At 43.4% G+C, this 24,049-nt stretch overlaps 1 protein-coding gene across 5 annotated transcripts in view; it reads left to right on the top strand.

The window, feature by feature from the left end:
* The window catches only part of LOC113028358 (adenosine kinase), a 127,643-nt gene that overhangs the window by 34,865 nt on the left and 68,729 nt on the right, over positions 1-24,049 (top strand). For all 5 annotated transcript variants that reach the window (XM_026178565.1, XM_026178562.1, XM_026178563.1 and 2 more), the window contains 2 exons: positions 15,256-15,428; positions 20,064-20,172. In XM_026178565.1, coding sequence (XP_026034350.1) covers positions 15,256-15,428; positions 20,064-20,172 — 282 coding nt within the window. The remainder of the gene's footprint in view (positions 1-15,255; positions 15,429-20,063; positions 20,173-24,049) is intronic.

Below are 24,049 nucleotides of genomic sequence, written 5' to 3'. Positions count from 1 at the left end.
AATGTCTCAGAGGACCATCGGGAATGTCAGGTAGCGGTAAAGCTGCTAGATTTGGAGTCATTCCTTCAAAAGAAAGCAGCCCTTGATTTAGCTTTAAATTTTACAGTGTGTCTCCCGGTCATACATTTCCTTTTTTATTTGAGTATGTTCTGAGGATGCGATGCTCAAAAGATGTGATTGATGTGCTCTTGACATTGTTCATGGATCAGAAGCTTATCACATCTAATGTAACAAATCAATTTCAAAGTTTAATAGGCTGTGATATCACAGTGCTACAGTTTATTCTGTCTATTTCACAATAGATTGCGTTTACTCCTTATATTTCTAATACAGTACGTACCGTTTAAATTTGACCACCTTTGCCCTTTTTTAAACTCGTGGCTTAGATGTTCTCGACTCATCTTTTCATTGCTGTGTTTTGAAGCAGGTGCACAGGAAGCGACAGGACTGACTATCGAGCATCTTCGCCACCTCTGACTTATAGATTTCCTCTGACTCCCCGTGACGTGGGGTAATTGCAGAGTTTCAGAAATTGATTAACGGAAAGTAAATGTATCATCAAGGCCAGGGCTGAGTGGGAGTGGATTGACAGTGTTACATGAGGTGAGGTGACAGAAGGAGAAATGTGGCTGCTGGAGGAGCATAGCAGCTAGTAGCATGTGTTTGTGGTAAATGGGTCTAGAGTACACCTGCAGAGCAGACAGAGCAGGCTATTATAGACAGGTCAGAGCAGGTGTGGTGGAGTCGAGGAAGAGGTACAACTACAGGCACTGTGCTGAAAGCTCTTTTCGTTTGTTCATTTGCTACACTGGGCTCACCATCGACTCAGCAGTGGAGTGTCAACTGCCAAAAACTACACCCAAATCAGTTATTAGCCATTTTAGATAACATAGAATTATAACCACTGATTCTCTTTTTAAATGATTTTTTAATAGTGATAAGTATGAAAGTATACCAGGTATAGAAGCATGCTTGAAAGAGGAAAAAAAGGTGATGCAAAGGTATAATTAAACCACATCCATTAGAATGACTTTTGAGTGGAGTTGCCATCATTAGATTTGTTCTGTAAGTTACATCTCATTTGTAATTAGGAGCTTTACAGCGACCTGACCTCAACCTCAGACAAATAATTACAGTCTCCTCAGCCTGATGTTTTTGTGCAGAATGATCTGATCAGTCTTTCATGTCTACATTGGCAGCAACCCATTTGGCACCTCACCAGATAGAAACATATTATTACAAAGTGGGTGTAACTTCCTTATGCCAATCACAAAGTGCTGGTTTGGCATTTCTGAATTCCTGTAGCTGGCAGCTGTTAGTGATTTCACTGACAACCTTTTAAAGAAGCCTACTGGGGCTTTCCCACCATTAACAATGATTAAAAATGACTTAACTGAAAAATAGAAACCCCTTTTACATGTAATGCAGTCCAACACAAGAGTGCTTTGTGATTTGGTTTTTAACCGTTCTTGGCACTGCATGTTTTTAAATACAGGCAGATAGAATATTAGAAATATTAAAGCGTATTAGCACAAGCTACACGCTCAAACCACACTTAAGAGGTGAATTAACAGCACTCTGAAAAACAATTAAAGATTAGATAGCAGTCAGATCATGCGGCGCTTTGCCACAGCTACGCAATCCTCTAATCCTCAGAATATCATCATATTTAAATGTGATTTTCTTAATGTATGTTGTAAGAATACCTTTATGTTTTTAATAGAGATCTGAATCTGGATCGAGATCAGAAGAGAAATGGGAAGCACAGCATATGCAGTATGTGCTGAGATTTATTTTCAGCTCATGAGAGGATGTCTGTCTTGAGTTATGAAAGCATGTGTGGCGATTTTCTATTTCTCTTATTATCGTAAATCCAACGTAAAGACCAGAGCAGATATCGTCTGTGTCTCTGAAGCCTGTTGCAGCGTCTTCCTCATTGATGGTACCGTACCTCGACTCTTGTCCTACAAACTCATTGCTGGGGGGACGATGAGCAAACTGTAAGTCACTGTTGCTTATTTTGAGTCAATCTCATACACACCATCTGGCTATAGTAAATACTTAATAGAGCAACAAATGCGTGTTAATTCACAGCTGAAAATAGTCCCCCACAAATACACTATTAACTCATGTTTTAGTAATTTTTTCAAAAGCAGACGGCGCTGCTGTTTTGCAGTTTTGCAGTTTATTTATTTCTGATCCTGTGCTAAATAAGACTCCAGTCGCACAGGCCTAGAGACCGTTTGACAACCACCTGTCGACCACCTGTTACTAGGGAAATAATGCTGAAAGTTGGTGGTTGTTACTAGGTGAAATTGGTTGCCAAAGCCCCGGTTACACAGGCCTAGAGATCTGTTAGCAATCTCCTGTCAACCAGGGGTCGTAATGGAAATATTTTCATTTCCTGACTTGGTTGATAGCACTCAGTATTGGTCACATATATTGAGCTGCATTGCAGTTGGTGGCTAGCAGGTTGCCATGGTCACCTGTAGTTTGCATGGAAGATGGCAACTGGTTTGCAAATACTCTCCAACTAAGTTGCTGATCGCAGCAGTAAGGCATAACTTTTAATTAGAAGGTGAATGTTGTTCATTTCCAATTTGATTTGATATATTTTTATAAACTAGTCAAAGTCAAAGTAAACGTTATTGTCATCTCCACTATATACACTGCAGCATATAGAGAGACAAGACGACGAAGCTAAAATAAACTAAAAGAAACTGGACCAGAAACATAGTTTCACTGAAAAAAAAACCCTCCTGTTACATTTATTAAATATTTGGCTGCTTTGAGTTATTATTTTTTCTGTATTGCTTTGCACTGAATTACAATGTACAGCTCTTTTATATTGTATGATTCTCATAAATCTTGAGTTAAACTTGTTTTTCTGTCCTTGAATTGTGTTTTCTTGTATTCTGAAAGCAGCTGCGTGACAGCATTACCCCTGTCATAGATCGGCCTACAACATTATAAACTAACACGATATTAACGCAGTATTAATGCTGCTTATATTAGAGGTCACATCCATTAGCCCTGAAATATAAATAATGGTGTAATGATTTTCTTTTTTAAAATCTAAGTTGATTTCTATTTAAGTGTTTAACACTATAAGAACAGCTGTTCTCTTCTGCTTGTTTAGTCTTTCTGCAGAGGTTACAAAGCAAAGTGAAGTTTATTGAACTTAGTATCATTCCGCACTCACTGGTTTTTATTTCAAGGGTGTGAGAGACGCAGCACTTCCCCCTGGCTCTGAGTACATCCTCAGTGCTGTGTTATTGTAGTGGTGACCTTGGTTCTTCTCTAAAAGCCTTCTGTCAGTGCAGATTCTTACAGGCACACAGCCCTGTACTGTTGGCTGAAAACTCATTGAATCTGCTTCGCCAAAGCCAACAGGGCAGAAGGGTGCAGGTGTTGCACTGAAATTGGTTTGCTTTTTGCTTAAAAAATAAAGTGTGCTTCACCCAGAAAACCTCTCTCTCCAAACACGCTCTGTAACCAGAATCTGCTAGCCGTGCTCCACTTTGGGGTTATGGTTTCACTGGAATTAAAAAGTCTGTTTACACTGTGTGAAACAAATATATGAATTGGATTTTGATACTAGTCTGTATATATTTGGGTTATGAAAACTGCTCAGACTGTGATATGTGGCCATTCCAGTAAATATGTGTGTGGGATGGGAGTTAGGTGAATCAGTCTTGGCCCACGCTTCGTGTTTTTATTTTCTTTTTTTTTAAAAGAACATTACGCGACTGTGATTTCAAGGAGAAAATAGCCTGAATGAGATCGAGTTCTGTTTTTTGGCAGAAGGAAAGGCTTGTTGGCACACAGAACAATATCTAAATAGAAATCACATTTTTCACTCAAGTTAGATTTAGCAGGGAGTGCATTGTCCTCCTTTCTGGCTCAGAAACGTTGCTGTCTAAAAATGTTAAAGTCGTAGTCGCAGAGTTTCGGTATATTAAAATCATTGGCGCGCAGGGTGTTATATCTGGCAAGGAAAATCCATTTTGAGAGCGTGTGGAAATAGTGTATATGTAAAGAGTGTCTACCACAGACCTTGGTTTCTTCTCTTAACCTGCAAAGCATTAAATAGGTCAGTAATATTTCCCTTCTTTTTCTGCGGGCTTTGTAAAACGCACAGGATACAGGGCCCAATCATTAGCATGGATGGAATCCAGAGCATTAATGGCAACCAGGCAGAGTCGAATGACATTGTTATTGCAGCCGTTCCCGAGAAAGTGAGGGGAGCTGAAAATTTATATTTGATTTATAGCCGGGTTTGAATTTATGCTCCGGCTCTCAATAGGAAAGTAAGTGATCTTCGCCCGGCTTCTCACAAGAGAGGGCCCCACAGCATCTGGCGCTGGAAACATCTCTGTATCAAACAGAGTTCCTTCTAGTTTCTTTTTGCAATGCTTAACCACCAAGAATTTTACACCTGTAGGGGATATAGTATTACTATGTTTATTGGACCGGGTTCAAGTCTGAGCCTTGAGAAATTATCAGACGAGTGAAATGAGCCACGCTTTGTGGGAAAAACGTCGTGCAACAGGTTTCTAGACGCACTTTTGTATTGTGCTCCAAGTGATTACCTGCTATTTGGCGCTATGCATCTTCCAGAGACGAAGCTAAGTCATTATTTACCTTGATTTATCATTGGCTGAATGGCAGTTGATAGCTTGAGTGTCTACTCAGTATTGTAAGCACTATGGCATGGATATAAAGATCTCTGATTTGCTCGGTGCAAGTGCTGTTATTTATTGAGAGTTCTTTCTCTAACAGCAGGTTGACGAGAGCAGAAATATACTGCTTACCGTCACTGTCAGTGTGCTTTTGAATCCTTGAAACATCGTATCTTCACATTATTATCTGCTTGAAGTGATGATACAAATACCATTCTTTATGGTTTGGTAATAACTGCCTTATTTTTCATAGGGACACAGAGCATTATTTATCACTGGCAGTGTTCATGGGGATTAATGATGCATAACTCTGTTGGAGTTGTCTGGCATACAGCACCAGCTGAAGGAATCTGGAAGGTTATCAGAGCAATAAATCCCAAGTTTTTCTCCGTTGTTTGTCACGATGCACTGCAGCAGCCAGTAGTTATGACCGTTCCAGTATGTTCTCGTCCTCTCCCTCTCTCTGTAAGCAGTCAGAAAAATAACACAACTTATTTTTTTAAGCCGCCAGATGATAAGGTGGAATTTGAGCGCACAACCTCAAAGTTCAAAGCGGGCAACAGTTTTTAAATCTCATCCTTATTACTTTGACTCTGCCTGCTTCCAGCTGGATGATTGGGCGTAGATAAGGAGCGCACCAAACACTCTCTACCGCTGATGTTCGTTCTTGGCAATGAGAACGCGAGCACAGTCTGTTCAGTCTTGCATTTTAACTGTTTTGTCAATTGCCGTCATCCACTTGTGTTATGTCTATAAACTGAAAATTAAATTAGGTGTGCAGACTGTTACACGAGTTCAATCTATACCCGCCCAACAGCCACACCAGTATTTCTTTCATCATGGCTTATTTTCTCTGTTTAATTTATTGAATAAATTACCCCTTTAACTTGTCAAGGAGGAGGAAGTCATTCATGCATTGTCCATGATCTAAGCAGAGAGGAAGATTCAGTCTATTAGTGCAATGATAGGGCCTTTACTGCAGTGAGCTCGCTGATTGAATGGCATCCTTCTCAAGGTCAGGCCGGAGCTAAAAGCTATTTTCTGCTTACCTGTGCAGCCAGCCGGCCACAGAATCTGCACACAAACTGCCTCCACACCAATGAGCTTAGTAAGCGGAGAAGCTCATCACTGATATTTCCAGCTGGTAACATGAAGAGAAACCTCTGCGCCTGCAGGAAAGGACACAAAGGCATGAGTAATATGATAAGTGCGATCTCTCTGCAGCACGTAAAGACATTAGGAATTTTGTTTTTAAATCCGCACCGAGGGTCCAATCATATCCTCCCATTGTGTCCTTGGTAAGTAAATCAGTGTTAAATGTGAATCACTTTCAGACTGGGTCACAGGTCAAGCTGGAAGCACAGCTGTTCCGTCAGCTGTTTCAAGGCCTGAATTTCCTTGGCAACACAAGTCTGTAGCTGAGATAATGCAGCACGACCACCATTAGCAGAAACTGTAATCTGCCCGTGTTCAGGGTTTGACTTCACGCATGCCTGAATTACTGCTCCTGGTAATCGAACGTTGGATCTTTTGGGAAACACTGATTTATAGTGTCGGAGAACAACCGTCGTTCCTAAATGATTTCGCTCATCGCTTCATGTTCATGCAGATGATAAATTGTATCACAGAATGCAGTCACAACACTCATTAAAACTCACTTTCTCCCTGCAGCACTGTTTAGAAGTGAATTTTCTGCACTGCCACATTGAATTTATTCAGGCCTGACCTGCTCTAAGCCTCAAACCGGCGCTGTCATTTGGCATAGGTTTAAAAAGAAAAGAAGTCTTTTGGGTAACACGGATCACCCGCACTGTCACTGCATCTGGGGGGGTAAGGGGAGTGCCGCCACCAGCACTGCCGCCGCCTCTGCGAGATCAAAGCCCCGTGCAAATCCGCCATACTTCGTACATGGAAGTTACAGAAGCGGGACCCAGAACCGATTCACCTGTGCAGGGGCCGAGCACAGCTGCACTCCCACCAGCTGGAGCCCACAGACCACAGATAGGATTAGCGGCTTTAGCTGCAAAGGTCCCTCATCATCTCCCCGCCTGAACCTTGTATGGCAACAAACCCCTGCAAACACAAATGCCACTTTATGATCTCTTAATAATACCCCCATCCTCACTTCATGCACACTCAGGCTCGGTAAATCAGCTCATGTTCTTTTATAGCCCCCATTGTCTCTGCAGATAAAAAGGACAACCCGCCAGTCTGGGACTCCCAACCCATGAATGTGGTGTGGAGGTATTTTTTCTCCTTGCTTCCCCCTTCCCCACCACTCCTCAGATAAGTATCACCATGCAGCCATTGTGTAGCTGCTGCCTGGCTTCTGTATCCAAGCTCAGCCCCTCATGCCTGCCAGGTAAACCCGTCTGCCTCTATGTTGCTGCGATAGGGGAGTTTGGCTCTGACTGACTGAAACAACATCACCTTGTTTATCCTGTAAATAATTCACTCCTTCCGGGCAACAGAAAACAAAATCAAGGTTGTGTGTTTAACAAGGGAGGCGAGGAATGAGAGGAGCTAGGAAAAAAAAAATCAGGTGTTTCCTTTTTAGATAAACTTGGCGCCTGGAGACAGCGACACATCCCTGATTCCTATGCAGCGCAAAGATGCTGCAGTGAGATGTGTTAGGTGTGTGTGTGTAGCGTGGAGAGGGGGGGGGGGGTTGTTGTGTGCTCACTGAACTTGCCCTTTGATAGCTCTCTGAAGAGGGTGCAGAGATACTGTTGGGGACATTCTTGTCGCGTTTAACATCAGAACCTATGGAGTGTGTCGGCGCGTCGTCGGGTTTGATGTTTATCTTCGGGGGGCTGTTCCTGGAAGCTGCCCCCCCCGCCCTCACCCCCCACCCCTTTTGTGACACACGTATGTGTACATGGACACGTGAGCCACCACTGTTTGTTTGGGTGGTTTTTTTGTTGTCTGGACTCATTCCCCAGGGGTGGTTTTGCTACTACCTAGAAAAGCCAGACTGTTTATTTCCCCGTCACTTGGAGCGTTCCATTTATCTGTTTTAATTCAAGTATAAAAACATGAATTCATAAGGTAACACCATCGATACAAGAAAAACAGAAAACATGTGGAACAAATTCAGACAAACATTCAGTGAGACGTAAGGATGAACTTGGTGGTCGAAAGGTTACAGTCGTCACAATCTCACAAAACATGTTTTTGTCCCTAACTTGCCCATTTTTTGTTTGATCCTAAAGTGTACTGCATTGAATAACGTCTGGCTATTATTCAAAATCATACCTCGGCAACCAAATTGGAGATAATGGCCACACTTTGTAGCCATTGTGTCTTTATCTCACTTTGTAATTTGATGTTGATGTCAAAGCTGTGGGTGCCAGGTTGAAAATGTACATTGTGTACATTTTTAGCTTCTTTGCATTAACTTTCATATTTTAAGTGACGTCTACTACAATGGCTACAGCTCTGTGTTCTGCCAGAGCCAGCTTTATTGGCCAAACACCGTCTTTTAAAGTTTTCACTAATAATATTCGGAGTATATAGGAGTCAGGTGGTAATTCTAAATTTTAATATACCATGACATGGTGGCACATGGCTTTGGTGCTTCTATTAAGCCTTTTCTTCACATACAGAGTGTGTCGGGGGAATGTCACATCTGCAATTGTTCTTTCTGACTTGTAGCACACAGCGGGAGACATGTTCTCACCACTCTGGTTTAGGCTTAAAACCGGAGTATTAGGCTTAAATTTTTCCTTTTTGATAAAGCTTGTAGTTAGGGTCGGATCAAGGGATCCTGAACCCTTCCTTAGTTACACCGCATTAGGCCGTGGCTGCTGGAGGCTTCCTGTGATGCGCTGAGTGTTTTTTCTTCACTTATCCACCACTTTGAGTTTATTCATTAGTTATTATTTATCCCTGGCTTTCTTCCACTGCATGTTTTTGTCCTGTCTGACTCCGCTAACCTCCAACTGGTCACTGCAGATGGCTGTTCCACCCTGGAGTTTCTTCCTGCTTAGAGGGAGTTTTTCTTTCCCACTGTTGCCAGTCTTGAATTTGATAAAAATTTTTACCCATGTGGAGTTTACATTGAGAAACTGGAAGGTTAAAGATTGCTTATGGAAATTTGTGCTCTGGTGTGCATCTCTGTCAGGCAATACCTAGAAAAGTTCAAGGCTACAGTGCATGTTTGAAACTTTATAGACACTTTATAGACAAAATCATGTTTCTCTTACCTTCTCTTATGTGTGTTGAGTACATATGCAGAATAATAAAAGTATAGTGCAGGAGCAAAGGTATATAATCTGTCCACAGCCCTTCTGTTGCTTGTGATTAAAATAACACACATTCATCGTCTTAGGTGGGAATCAGCATTGAAATTAGTGGTTCTTGGTTAATTATGTAATCTTGTTTTGGCCTCAAGTGTATTTGCATAACAGTAGCTGATGCAAATTGATTTGCATTTGCACTCTATTATAATGCAAAGTATCTAATGAGGAAGCATCTAACAATCCTCATCGTGTTCAGCAGTTTAAAAAATAGCGAATGGAGACTACAGTGCTCCTATGGAGTCATGTCATTACTTTTGCTTTGTGTTTTAATTCCCACTTTCCGTTTGATTGGAAAAGCACAAGCTTGTTCACAAAGTTTTGATTGCTTTGTTCTTAGTCACACCCATTAGTATAGTCATTACTCACTTCTGATTCCCAGGAGGAAACTGTTTTCCAAGTAGTTAAAGTCCCTGTTTAATGGGATTTATTAAGCTGAGGCTCGGCTCTTTTAATCTCTGTTGTTGTTAAATATGTAGTGTCGGAACAATAGGAGATGTATCAACGTCCAAATACTTACAGATTGCACACTACATTTGAGCATCAGTGGAGCATCAGTCATCTGTGTTGTCCTGCAGCCAGATCCTAAAGCCGCATGACAACTGTGAAACATCCATTACAAAAGCAGACTTCAGTGGCGAGCCTCACCACCATGCTGGTGTGTCAGCAAGGGACGAGCGAGGCACTGAACAGAAGACAACTATGATCTGGATATTTGAAGCCGATATTGGGCCGGTTTCCCGTCAGGCTGCATGCTATGCCTTCCCTTTGAGTGTTGATTGCAGACAGGAGAGTGTGGTTGACTGATCTCAAAGGAAATTACTGGAGAGAAGGCTTATCCATGCCTTTGACTGATAATCAGCTCATTATCGTGTTGATCATTTACAGCTCTCCCTCCCGCATTCCCTCTATTCTTTTAGCTGTGTCACTAAAGCAGAGCACAGAGATTTTTAATAGCTTGGCAAGAAGCCTGCTGTGCTGAGGGAGTTAAAACAGCCATGCTAGCCCTGGCTAGTCTCCACTTTTTACACAGTACAGGTCCCCACCCCACTTATCAACCCTCTCAGGGAAGAGAAAAAATTAAAGAAAAACAACAACAGCAACAACAACAACATATGCAACCCCAGTGCGAGCAGTGCCCTAGCACCCCAACATGGCTAACTGTGCATGAAATTGAACTGATTGGAGTTATTGACCAGAAGGCTCCAGCCCCTGAGAGAACAGGCAGGAGGGTGGGGGCGCCTTGTGTGTTACCTGATTGAGTGAAAAATCCTCAGCCGGTTGCTTTGATGCCCGGCACTTTACAGCAAAGAGTGATTTAATGGAAGCTGCCAGACCTCATCAATGTCAGCACTCGTGGTAAGGGCCCTCTGCTTCACCAATACTTTATATATAAGCACCTTCCATGTCAGTCGCTGATGGACAGATGCTTACTAGTTGTTTTAACTGCACGGTAAAAAGAAACGCTGATCGGCCTCCGCCTTTAGCTCCAAAAGAGGGGCTTTGGAGTGAGAGGAGGCTGTTATAAGCCACCCTAGCGAGCAGAACCCTCGCCCTCAGCTATTTTAGGCCTCTATAAATAGCCCTATTGAATTTTTGCTGAGGTTGATAAGCCTATAATTAATGTGACCATCATTAGGCACGGTCAAGTTCTTCTCAAGAGGAACTGCTAGTGAGGTGAGGCAAGGAGAATGGGGACTTCTCTGTCCTTGTTTTAAGGATGAACTGAAACAAGTGACAGCCACTCAGCTTCCCCATGATGTGCAGGCACCACTTTGTTGTAAAGCTGCAGGATAACACACAGCGGCGTCTATCAACTCCCTGCAAAAAAAAAAAAAGGGGGGGGGGGGGGGGGTACTGTGCTGCGACTTCAGTAGATCTGAATTGCATTGGAATTGCATCATTAATAGAGCAGAAATTCTTCCCAGCAACTCCAGGAGAATACATTGACCCCTGAGGGAGACTAGAAACAAGACAATGTTTTTACAGCAGGAATATCTAACTAGAGGTCCCATTACTACTTCATCAATATACAGCAGCGAGTGAGGGAGACGATGGGAGGGGAGAGTTGAACACAAAAAAAGGGGGGCAGGAAAAGAAGGGGGAATGTAATAGCTTATAGTGCTAATGGCAGCCTGAGCACTCAAGTCCCAAACATTCAGCCGTCTCATCTCATCTGGGCTGTGTAATTGCCCTCCTGGAAGCCGCCACGCGAAACGGCTGCTTCTGTAGTGAAGAGTGGCAGCTGCTGGGTGTTGAGGAGCGGGCCTAGGTCAGATCCCCAAATGGGGCTCCTTGCAACCATGAGATGTCATAATTAATAGCTATCTGGGTGCCTGGGGGCCAGTTTTGGGTAGGTTTGGGAGAGTGTATGTCGAGGGGGGGGGATTATTTGGCTAAATGGAAGCCAAATAGAAAGAGACGCCAGACGTATTCTCCACTTAACATAATGTACACTTATCACCGCTTTGCCTGTAGCGAGTGAGCCTGTGCATCATCTTACCGCCTGCGTTTCATGGGTGTTTTTCTCTCTTGTTTGCATTAGGTTTCCCTCCTGTATCGAAACGCACCTAAAGATATGTTGCTTGGGTGCGTCATGGGAACTTATTAATCTTTGGGGACCAGTGTTCTCCCAGTTAAGTAAATATACATGAGCTGCTGCGCGAGATACAAGCTCCCAGCACCTCCACAAAAATCTGTTACTTCAGCTTCCCTCTTTCTTCCCATCTTTCTCCCTCTTTCTCTCTCTCTCGCACAGTCGCTCTCTAACATGCCGCCTGGGGGCAAATCTCACTCTGTCTCATCTGCTGCTTAATTTCACTGGAGCGGCCCTCAGTAATGAAGCGCCTTGATGTACATTTGCCAATTCCTGCCTCTGCCACTGCGATATAATTGGGATGTGACTAAGCATGAATACCCAGCACAGGGTTGGTTGACCTCTCGGCGACCCCGCGGAAAGCGCTTTTGTCATAATGGAGGTATTATCTCACATAATCTGGGAATGGAGAGGGATTGTCTGCAGGGTGCCAGGGATGGAAATGAATTGATATAACTCCCTGCTCCTGCATACCACGGTGAAAGAGGGGATGAAATTTTTTTTTTAGCAAGATATTTTTTTTCTCTTGCTCATAATGAAGACATTTTCTGCTTATCTATTGGTGCTTTGTGTTTATTGGAGTAGCAGAGCAGCTTCTGGCAAAAGCAGGGGCGTTTTTTCTTTTTGTTTTTTTAGGAGGGAGTTTTGATGTTGTGAAACTAAACAGGATTTGTCTTTTTGTGTGTACGTGTGTGTACGTCAGCCTTCTGCCCGTGTAGGTGCACTGTGTGCTCACGTTAGTGTGTACTTATGTCTGTTAATGACCCTGTAAAATGACAAGCTGAGCTGGCAGTGAGAGTACAGCCGACGGGGGGGGGGGGCTATGTTCACGAGGTCGGTGGTTGCTGTGATTCACCGTGCTGTCATCAGAGGGACTGAGGCCCCTGAGTGGCCCTCTCTATTCCCACCTGAGAGCTCTGCAAATGGAGGGGCCGCGCTGTCATTATTTACAGCCCGCAGCTCCTAACCTTGGATTCTGCGCTCATCGCGGCGAGGGGAAAATCAGATTGGACTTGACGTGTACCCGAGCCAGTGACCTTGATAAGTGTGAGGTGCCTGCAGCAAGAGGTTAGGGAAGAAGAGCTCGCAGCCGTGCGCACGCATGTACACGTTGGTGTGTTTGTGTATTTCGGCCAGGTGGGGAGTTGGAGGCATGGTTGAATGACAGAACCATGACTCAAGATGACACGTTGGTAGGGCGCACTCACGGACCAAGATGCAGCAGGCATGTGTGACATTATAACTGTTCATTTCCTAAGGCCTAGTCTGGAAAATAAAAGGCGATTATTTATTTTTCTGAAAAAAAAACCCACCACAAAAACCAAAATCAGCTGTTGTGAATTGTTTTGATAGTTGCTCAAAGGTTTAGTGGTGTGACAAAAGACGATGCTAGGGATAGAGTGAGATGGAGGCACATGATCCAATGTGGTCACCCCAATAGGATCAGCGGAAAGAAGAAGATGATGATCCATTGACAGCACACAAAAAGAAATACCTGCTAATTAGTGCGAAGTAAAAAACTAAAAATAATAAAAAAAATTATTGATTTTATTCACAAAAAGTGAAGCACAAACTTTTGGGATAGGCTGTTAGTGCATATTAGTTCCAAAAGTGACAAACACAACTTAGAGGTCAAGATTTAATCAGATTCATAACAGGTGAAATGTAGCCACGCCCCTTGCAATGCTAACTTTAAAGTTGCAGTTTATAAAATCTCGCCATGAGATGTCAGTAGATCCCAGATTGCAGTCAACTGAATTCTATTTTCCTAGCCCTCCCAATTCAAGTGCATAACCCTAGCAACTCTAGCCGTTCATCTGTAGTGAGTGTAGGCCGTAAGTACGCTGTTTACCTCAGCTGTTAATATGTGTCCATGGCTATTTACTCTGGAGGAGGCTGTGAAACTGTGTAATATTTAATTCAATTCAATTTTATTTACACAGCACCAAATCACAACAGTCACCTCAAGGCGCTTTGTATTGTAAGGTAGACCCTACAATAATACATACAGAGAAAAACTCAATCTTATGAGCCCCTATGAGCAAGCACTTTGGCGACAGTGGGAAGGAAAAACTCCCTTTTAACAGGAAGAAACCTCCAGCAGAACCAGGCTCAGGGAGGGGTGGCCAATGTTTGCCTGCTTTAGCTTCTAACATTGTTGGACTCTTCTCTCAAACAAAGTGAGAATGTAGTCAAATAGTTTTTTTTAAGGACACTAGAGCCTAACATTAGCTAACATAACGTTAACTTGTAACCAGCTGTTGTTGTTGATGTGTAGCCAGCTCGTTATCTGGAGACCGGAGGGTCTGATGTCTAATCTGCTAATTACATTTTATTTGGATGCCGGTGTTGCTGTTTCTTCACGTTTTTGTTTCTCTGGCAAAGGAGACCCCTTCTCAGATAACAAAAGATAAGTATGATCTTTCATATCTTGAGGCTGAAGGTGCAGACACAAATTAATATTGACCTCCACAGCATGCTGTGCCTGCAACTTCTCTCTCTCCTTTTGGTGTAAAACACATTTAGGTGGAACGGTGATGTCCATCTCTCCCAACGTCTGTTTATTGGAGAGTTCATTAATTTATTAGAAAAGACATACAACAAATAAGTCAAAAATCAACGTGTATTTATGAGTACAGCTTTCTTTTTGTCTCTTAAAAAGCTTAAAAATTGACTGGCCTTTAATAGAATGCTAACATGGGATTTATGCCATCCCTCGCGTTAGTCATGAAGAGGTAAATTGGCTGTAAACAAGGCAAGAAGTTTTCTTTGTTTCATAAAACAGAGATAGATAGTCAAAAAACTCTATGCCCTGATCAGCTGCGCTTGCAAATTGTCAACCTTAGTCTGGAAACACAGGTGAGCTTTGTGCGATGTAATGAATCTTTTCCTGGATATTTTTATTTTTATTTTTCCTCCTTATTTTTTATTTTCATCTGAACTACTTACCTGGAGACCAGAAGGGTGGGGCATAGGGGGAACGCAAAAAAACAAAAAACAGAGGAGAGCTTCTCTAGACGGTTGATGAAAATGCATTTTTCTTCCCCCACCGAGACGCTGTTTGGTCGTGTGAAATGATTAATTTCACACATATACAGGTCATCCCCAAAAGCAGCAACATCTCATTCACAAGGGGCCCCCGTCAGCAACAAAACAGGAGTCTGCAATAAAACGAGCAAACAGCAGCACGTACTGTACGTCAATAAATCTTTGGAGGTTAAACCTGAGCGCTGTAGAATTTGAGCAGCCCCCACCCCCTTTTCCCTCATCAGGTAAAAGTCACTGAGTACATCAAGACTGTCAGGACCAAAAATTGTCCAGCGAGCAGTTCGGGGAGTGTCCTGCGGTAGCGGCTGCATACTCTGTCACACACTCAGAGTCTGTGTTTGCATAAGAAGGATGAAGCCTTGAATTATGGGGTTTGTGTAAATAAGGAGATGAGACTGTTTTTAGCACACATGGAGGAAGGAGTGCTTGGATGAGAATAGTGCCTCTGTGCGGAGTGGAATTGGTCTTGGGCTGTTTACGACAGCTCGCAGCCCTCATATATCACAAGCAGTATGTTTGCTGTGAAGCTACAGTTTGTGTGCCATCTGCCTTAGCTGAACTTGACCCCTCAAACAGACTTATATTTTGTAAACTGAGCTCTGTGTAACTGTTTTCATTTTCTCCTTCCCAGTGGATGCTCCAGAAGCCCCATAAGGTGGCTACCTTCTTCGGGTGCATCGGGAAAGACCGCTTTGGCGAGATCCTAAAGAAGAAGGCCGAAGAAGCCCATGTCGATGCCCATTACTATGAGCAAAACGAGGAGCCGACTGGTACCTGTGCAGCCTGTATCACGGGAGACAATAGGTTTGCAACCTTTCATTTATCCTTGACCAAGGAGTAACCCGTAACCCGGCTTTAAGAGAGTTTTTTTGGTTCATTTTGACTTCCACGGGCAAGCAGTTGACTTCTCGGGGCTAGAAGTCATAACAGGGAATCATAGCTCAGCTCACACATCAAAAGGAAAAGGAACAGCTTGAGCGTGTTTTTCCAGGCCCCCACTCAGTCTCTGCCGTCCCAGTGGGTTGTCATCCATCTATAGGCTGACAGTAGCAATGTGTTAGGGATGCCTGGGCTATCCCAGTTCTCACCTGTCAGCCTTCTCGACTGTAAAAGGGGCTTTAGTCTCTCTGGTGACTCTCACGCCAGCATCGTCGGGTCACAGCCTACACACACACACACACAAATACACAAATAACACTAACATTAAGGGCTCCAGTTCATGATAGACCAGGTGTGGATCAATAACCACCTCCTTCAAACACTCCCTTCCTTTACAGCCCTTTATCCGCTGCTACTGGAGTTGTCAGTCAGTCAACGCCTGGACCCTGACCGCCCCGGGAGTCAGCCCTGCTGAATGGTCTTAGTGGGATTGTTTGATGTGGGCTCTGACACCTGAAAAGGTCAGGTGCCGTGCTCAGGGAGACGAGCTCTGTAATATTTCTTACAGGTGTTTAACAGACAGCTCAGGAGGCCAGAGGAAAGGTCGCCAGCAGGGCCAGATTGGAAGGGTGATGGCTTTGAAGTACTGGGAGCCAGTGTGTCACAGCCCTAAGGCTTTGATTAGTGCAAGTCTTCAAAGATACAGAAAAAAAACCTGCCTCCTTTACTAAAATCTGACAGTTTGAGTCCCAATCTGTGCAGATGCCCTACGTTGAATAATCACATTTTAGCTATTAAGAAATTAGTTTATTAAAATCTTACAAGTGTAATCAGGGGTTCAATCAGCCAGTCTCTCCAGGAGCTCTGAGTTTTTGCATAGTAATTGCTGCAAATTTCTTTATATCAACTTTTCAATGCAGAAAACTGCAATAATTTGTGCAGATATTTAAAATATTTAAATATTTTAGATTGTGTGAAGATCTTGCTGATAATTTTCACGTTTAAAAATTCCCAGTTTGGTGAAAGATGCTGCTAGCCTGTCAGCAGTTATTTTCTGTAGCTTAGTTTTAAGATGACCTTAGCATAACTTAATATATTATTAAGCACTGGCAAGAACCTCTGTAAATTAATTGCTTAGATTCATTACATTATTAATACTTAAAGCCATAGCTTATTTATTTATCCATCTAGATTTCTTTGGTGTGAGTTGCCAGTTTTGGAGATATTGTTGCAGAAATGTCTGGCTTCTCTTGAATGTTGTGGAAGTTAATAATGTAAAAGTAATGCCTATTTTCTCTCTGCCAAACTACACCCAGCAAATATATCACTTTACAAAAGGAATGATTGTTGAAGTGAACAATGATGCGCACTTCTGTGGCTGGAGGGGGTGTAGTTCAGTAGAAGGGAAATTACAAATACACTAAACACATGACGACTAGTTTGTGGATTTATTTTTTATTTTTTGGAGTAATCAGGTCTTTCTAAAAAACAGATGTAAATACGATGAAACAATTTTGTTCAATTTTATTCATTAGAAGGCAGATGTCGCTACAGCTAATATCTTCAAAGCTGGGTGTCTCACAACCAAACAATGGAGATGAATAAATGGCACTACATGCCAGTGGAAAAACTTGAGTATTTTGTTTATGAGGGTGAACCGTTCCTTTGTTGTGTTGCCAGTTTGTTGGAGTGTACACAGCCTGTTCACCACATTCACTGGTTTTCTATAGCATAATTGCTACAGTTTCACAAGGGAAAACAATAGTTTGAGACCGCAGCACGACCAAAAATGCAATAACTGTGTGCAATGAACTTGTGGTCTCTTTGGCTTCGAAATTTTTCTTTCGAAGATGAGGACCAGGTCTGCAACCACTCACAGTCAGCTGCCATCTTCAAAGTGACATTCGTGCGTAAAGATGGGATGAAAAGGCGATACGATGGAATCGGGCTGCTATCGGTTTGCAGCTGACTGGCGTCAAGTTGATAATTATGTGGAATTTCTTTGTGATAAACTGAAAAGAATCACAAATCTGTTGCTGGTCACATACACAGAAATTCACATTAACTACTTACATTCAGAGCAGAGCCAGAACCTCATCTGAAACAGAAATGCCTTCACAAGCCATGTTGTTGCTGCAGGGCGTTAATTTAACTGCAAAATGACACAGCCACTTGGTAACTCTGCACTTGGGATTTTCAACATAGCATTTCAAAACATACCAGTTTTCTTTAGAAAGCGTAAATTATTTCTGCGTGTACACAATAACAGAATTATTTCAGATAAAACCACTCAGGTCAATATTATTAAACACCTGATCTTTTTATTGAGCCATGGCACAAACCACTGCTGTGCAATCATGTGCTTTAACTTGTAATGCTCAAAGCTTATAAAATCAAGTTGAAACTGAGGGTTATCTTCTAGCTTACACACAGTATAAAAACTTTAGCAATGGTTTGAGCTCTCACTTGAGAAAACATCATGCCAAAAACAAAAGAAACCAGTTCAGACTTTATCTTTAGTTATAGTGTTTCCAAGTGTCAAGAACTGGAGTGAGAAGTATCATCAAGAAATTTCAAAGAAGGCCACACAGTACAGAACAAGCCTGGCAGAAGTAGGAAGCGGAAATTTCAAAGATTCTGGAAAGAAAGCTAGTGAGAGATGTGTCTAAAGACCCCAGAAAAACTGCCGAGACACCATTGAATGACTTGAGGAATGAAGTCAAAGAAAACAATCACTAAAACCCTGCACAAGAGGAACAGCAAGGAAAACTCCACTTCTGCAGCAGAAACACTTTTAAGCCAGAGTAAAGTATAGTAAGCAAGAATATGCACACTGGAAATGTGTCCCTTGATCAGATGAGACAAAACTAGAGCTCTTTGGCCACAGAGATGCTGCTGATGTTTGGAGATAGAGAATGTCCCCAGTAGTGAAAGACGGTGGTGGGAGTATTATGCTGTGAGGATGCCTTAGTGTGCCTGGAAATGGGAATCTCGTCAAGGTGGAAGGAATCATGAAGGAAGAAGGATACGGGAAGATTTTAAAAGAAAACCTCAAGCAGTCAGCAGAAAAACAGAGTCTGGGTCATCGCCTTGTTTTCCAACACATCAACGTTGCTCATGGTGAAGAACTACCTCCAGAAGATTAAAGTAAACGTTACCGACTGGCCTTCATAAAGCATCGTCTTGGAATTCTGTAAGGTCCGTGCCAAACTATCATCGGATCTAGAGGAATTTGAGAGATTCACCAAAGGCAGTGAATCTGTCCTCATCTGTAGGAATATAACAAAAAAACAAGCAACTGTCAGCCAGTAGAGTCGAGTCTAGTAATGCAAAGACAGGCGTCTCATAAGAGTTGCGCTTATTGGTGCTGGTTGACAGATTGACTTCAACCTGTTCACAGACTGTATGCGCTTATAAACCAGATGGCAACTATTTGCAAACCTTCACCAATCTGTGTGAGAGCAATTGAAGTCTCTCCAAGTGTTTGGCGACAGGTTTCCTCCAGCTGACCCGTACTATTGAAAGTGGTCGCACATTCAATCTCAGCTATTTTCACTCTAGTTTGACTGAGTTATAACAGAAATCGATGCGTGACAGTTATTCCACTTTGATAAAACTAGAAATCATTCCTCTGGATTTCCTAGTTTTCTTTTCTTTCCTTTTTGTTAAATTCCTAATGAGCATTTTAACCTGGAGTGCCTCACTGTGGCATTTCGGCTTGTCCTCTTAAATATGTCACATCATAATGGTTATTTGCTCTGCTCACGTCCGTTGGACTTTCTCAGTTAACAACACTCGTTTTGTCTGTCACGCTCGTAGCAACCTTTTGAGTCCATTACGGCAGCTCCGGTCAAACACGGTCCCAATTCAGCTGCCATATCGTAGCCTTCATCATCACACGCTGATCAGCTTAGCACACTGTTACTCTTTTCTTTGACACTAACCACGGAGAGCAGCTTTTTTTTTGCTTTTTTTTTCTCGCCATGTGAGAACAGACCTTCGTGTAGCAACACCCTCCTGTCATATGGTCGCCTAGCAGTTTTCGCCTAAGTAGCTATGATGGTTGCACTCATTTTGATGGCCGCTCATAAAGATACAGCGCACGAGGACTGGCTAATGAGCTGTGTTAAGACAATACCACCTGCTTCACTTTCCAGCTCCCACCACTCACTACTCAAGTGTTCATTTAGTAATCTCTTTCTGTTGTTTTCCCACCCTTGTTATCTATGCAGAACTTTTACAGGTGATAATATGATATGAATAATTTTAGGGTGTCTCTCTTTTGGCTTTGAAAACCCCTCAGCTTGTTTAATCTCCTTTCTTTGGTGTATTTTTTCTTTTTGAGATAGCACCGTTTTTTTAAAGAAAGGAAAAATAAAGAGATCCAGATAGACTTTAATTCACCTTGGCTCAGACATTCTTAGGAACTATTATCATCCTTATATATCACAAAAGAACAAAGGAAAGTCTGAGGCCTGAGTGTTTTTTAAGGATGTTTTTGAGACAAAATTAAGATGGATGATAAGCGAGGCAGAAGATTTATGGGGTCTGTCTCGGCAGGTCCCTTGTTGCTAACCTGGCAGCGGCAAACTGCTACAAAAAGGAAAAACACCTGGACCTGGACAGCAACTGGGAGCTGGTGAAGAAAGCCAAGGTCTATTATATTGCGGTAAGTGAGACCCTCTACATTCAAAATGACTGTTCCCCAACTCCACTGCCAGAGGAGGACAAAATGTTAAGAGGCTTTATTCAGGAAATGCCTCAGCACGCCTTCTGCATTGTCAATATATCCATTCATCCTTTGTCGAGTGAAATGAGCTATGTTACCTATTGAGACAATACAGCTCCATTTTCCCCCTATTTTTTTCCCCAGGTCTTTGTGCGCGAAGCTGCAACATAGTGTGAAATTGTTCTACATGTAATGCATTCATTCATTTCTTTTAACGTGAAGACAGGCCAACAGGTGCTGTGAAAGTGTGAAAATTGATTATGCAAGTTCATTCGGTTTTAGCTCCCAACCCCCCACTCCCACGCAATCTTCTCCTTACAGACAAAACACACGCACAGATTGAGGAGGACAGATGTGCGCTTAGATATTCACACACGCTCGAGCTGCGCCCACTGAGGTAATGTCTTTACTTACAGCTTCTGGAGTGGGATGGCCTGCTATGCTCATGTTTCACTGTTTGGGATTATATTTAATTCCGGCAGATCGACATTTTCTCTGATCTCAAGTCAAGACGATAGCCCTGAAATTGGCGCTGCATTCCACGTCTTTAAGCAGTTCATTATCAACATAAATCAGCGTTAGTGCTCAGCATTCAGCATACTCCTTGGCATGTTGTCCCAAGTGATATTCCCAATTCCCCCCACCCACCTCCCCATTGCCCACAAGTCCTCTAAACACGAGTGCATCGCAGTGCAATAATGATGGAGGTTTCATAATTAGCCGCCCAGTCGAAGAAACAAATACCAAACGAAAAATTGTTTATTAGAGGGGAGGAAAAAGAATCTTTCAGTGGTCGTGCCAGAAAGCAGATCAGTCAGTCCATCCTCCAGAGTTTGTGTGGTCTCATTTTTAGCCTCTGCTTCGCATTAGCAAACATGGCACATCCTCTGCAAATTGGCAGTTGGGTTTTGCCCACATCCGACAGCGTAGCGCGCAGGGGAAAAGCTTCCGTGGGATTTGGAAGGGGGGATAGAAGGGCCACAAATGGGTGTTTGTCAGTGCTTGGAATCTAAAACGTGGTGTTCAGCGTCCCTCCTGGGCCTCTTTGTCAAAACAGGGGGATCATTCGCTTTATTAGAGTCCCGTTCGCACTTCTAAAGTACTTAGCCAGATACACTGCCACAGCTATTCCCACTTAATACTGTGTGGCATGTCTAGACCAGCGTTCACTAAGGCCTCCTCTCTCCATTAACCTTGTCGAGAGCACTCAGATGTATTTACCCAATTTACGGCCAGATTTTACATCTTCTCCCTCTCTCCCGCTCACTGTACCAACCTTTGCTATGCATTAATGTGCTTTGTTGATTTTCATTAAACTACTGCTGTGGTGGTATACGTAGCTTTGTTCGCTCTAATCTGTAAATTTAATTACCGGAAAGCGCACAAGAGCGTGCGCGCGCAAGAGTGTGTGCGTTTGCGTTCTGTTTGCTCGCACATGCCTCTGTGTTTGTCTGAACATGCGTGTTAAAGAGGTGATTGATGAATCCTGGCAGAGGCTCTCAAGGTGCCTGCTACTATGTGGTGTGATTGGATGAAAACAGAATTATTAGAGGGCTCTTGCAGCCAGTCTGGCTCATCCAGCATCAGCAGCGGCAGCGGCGGCGGCGGCAGCAGCAGGGCTGGTGGCAGACACAGAGCAGGGAGGCAGCACTGCCATTTCTCACAAAGAGAGAGAATGTTGAACTCCTGCCAAATGTTTGGTGGCAGGCTGTTGCTAGGAAATCTGGGTCCTTAGGCAAATCATTGCACAAAGACCAATAACAAAAGCATGAGGGGGAAGAAGGAATAGCTAAATGCATTTCAGGCAGAGGAGATCTCTCTTTTTTTTTTCAATGCCGTCGCTGCTGCAGTGATGTGTGCAGTTATTTCATTCCCCGACGACTGTAAACATCAGAAATGGAGGGTGATGTATTGTAAGAAGGGGCGGATGGGGGGGGGGGGGGGGGGGGTGAGTGACTCTAATTGGAGGGGGTGATGTGTGCATGTGCACACTGGCCCAGTTAGCCTCTTCTCCCTCTCCTTTTTTTTTGCTCCCACTTTCCTTCCATCCCCATCCCTTTACCCCCCTCTTCATCCTCCTCTTTTTCCTTTTTATTCCTCCTTGTGTCCCCCTTCTCTTTTTCTCTAGTCTCTCAAACACACACACACAGATGCTGTTAAACACACACACACACACACATTATGCAGCATACCACTAGCTTGTTTTTACCACCGAGGGCTTTGCCCTGTAATTTGATCTCCGCTGCTTGATGCATCCTCCATGATGCCACTTTGAATTAACCTACGTCTCCACAGCTCTCCTTAGCCCTGGATAATAAAATGGCCTCTCCTAACTTCTGCCATTTAAATTCAAGGGGGAAAAAAAACAAAAAGGAAGAAGAAGAAGCTCCACCTCACGGTCATGCACAGTGAAACCAACAGAAACGGGGAAGAGGGGAGACGAACAAGACAATTGACTGTGAAAAGGCCTGTTAATGACTGGGCACAGATGGTCAGAAATAACCCAAGGATAGACGGAGGAGACGCTTGCCTCTGCCAATTGGCCTCATACGCAAAACTCACCCAATGAGACACAAGCTGCAGAGCTGTTAGGTCACAAACCTAATCACAGCTGCGGATGCTGTTCGTTTGCACCCTGCGCTGGGAGCACAATCCACGTTAGCCTGCAAGAGGTTAGCCACGCCCAAGGAAAATGGCTAGCCCGCCCTTTTTTTTCCCAGTTTTTTTTTTTTTTCAAACAGCACAGCAAGTTGAACTATAATGCCTCACACTGTTAACACTGGCACACCGCATATAGCATTAATTGGCAGTTGTATTCTTGCCCTCACTGCAGGGGAAAGCTGAGTTCACTGTAGCATAATATGCAAGGGAAAAAAAGGAGAAAGGGAAGGCAAAAGCAGAAAAAAAGCGCAGTACTGGCACCACAAGCTGCACGTCAGCCTGCTTACACCCCAGAGTGGTGCACGCACACACACACATTGTTACTCCGCCCGATCAGCCCCCTTCATTTTGCAGCCAAAAAAGCAAAGGGAAAGGTTTTCCACACACACACACACGTCTAACTGACACCTCATCAGCCAGCCGAAGGGCTGATTAGCACAGAGGTGACTGCGGCTGTGTCTCTGTCCAACTCAGAGGACCACACTGTCCTCACACTGACCTTGAGATCTCCCTCTCTCCTGCTTTTCTACCCTTCTCTCCTTCTTACTCCCCCTCTCGCCACCATTCTTTATCTCCTCCCTTCCTCCATCTCCATCTCCCCTCTCCTTCCTGCCTCTCCTTTTCTGTCTTTTCTCTCTCTTTCCTCCACACTCTGTACTGCACCACTCTGCACTGCCCCTGTCCTTCCACACAGCCAGGGAGGGATCACGAGGCAAAACGCAGGCACTGGAGAGGAAAAAAAAGAAAAAAGAGGGAGAGGGAGGGAATAGAAGTGGATGGGGGAGAAAAAAATCTGGCAGGCTCCCCCTTTGTCTGCAGGCGATCAGTTACAGTCTTGGTTGCCGATGAAATTTAATCCCCACCGCATTTACATGCCAAGTTTGACTTCTGGCAAGCCTTATTAAATAGATTTGTAAATCATTTCATCTTGATTAGAATCTGTTCTCAAGGGATCGAGATTTTTTTTTTTTTAAATTTTTGCCTTGCTTGTGTTTTGTTATGTGTACAATCTGTGCCCACTGGTGTTAAATTTTGTGAAAGTCAACCCTCGGCGCTGATATTTTTCGGTGCACGCGAGCGTAAGCGGTAGGTTTTGAAGGGGGGACAAAGAGCAATGGGTGCCAAATCCCGTCTGTCACCAGCCAAGCCACTGTGT

Source organism: Astatotilapia calliptera, chromosome 8, assembly GCF_900246225.1.
Source record: "Astatotilapia calliptera chromosome 8, fAstCal1.2, whole genome shotgun sequence".
NCBI lineage: Eukaryota > Metazoa > Chordata > Actinopteri > Cichliformes > Cichlidae > Astatotilapia > Astatotilapia calliptera.
This window is presented reverse-complemented; position numbering and strand designations above follow the sequence as displayed.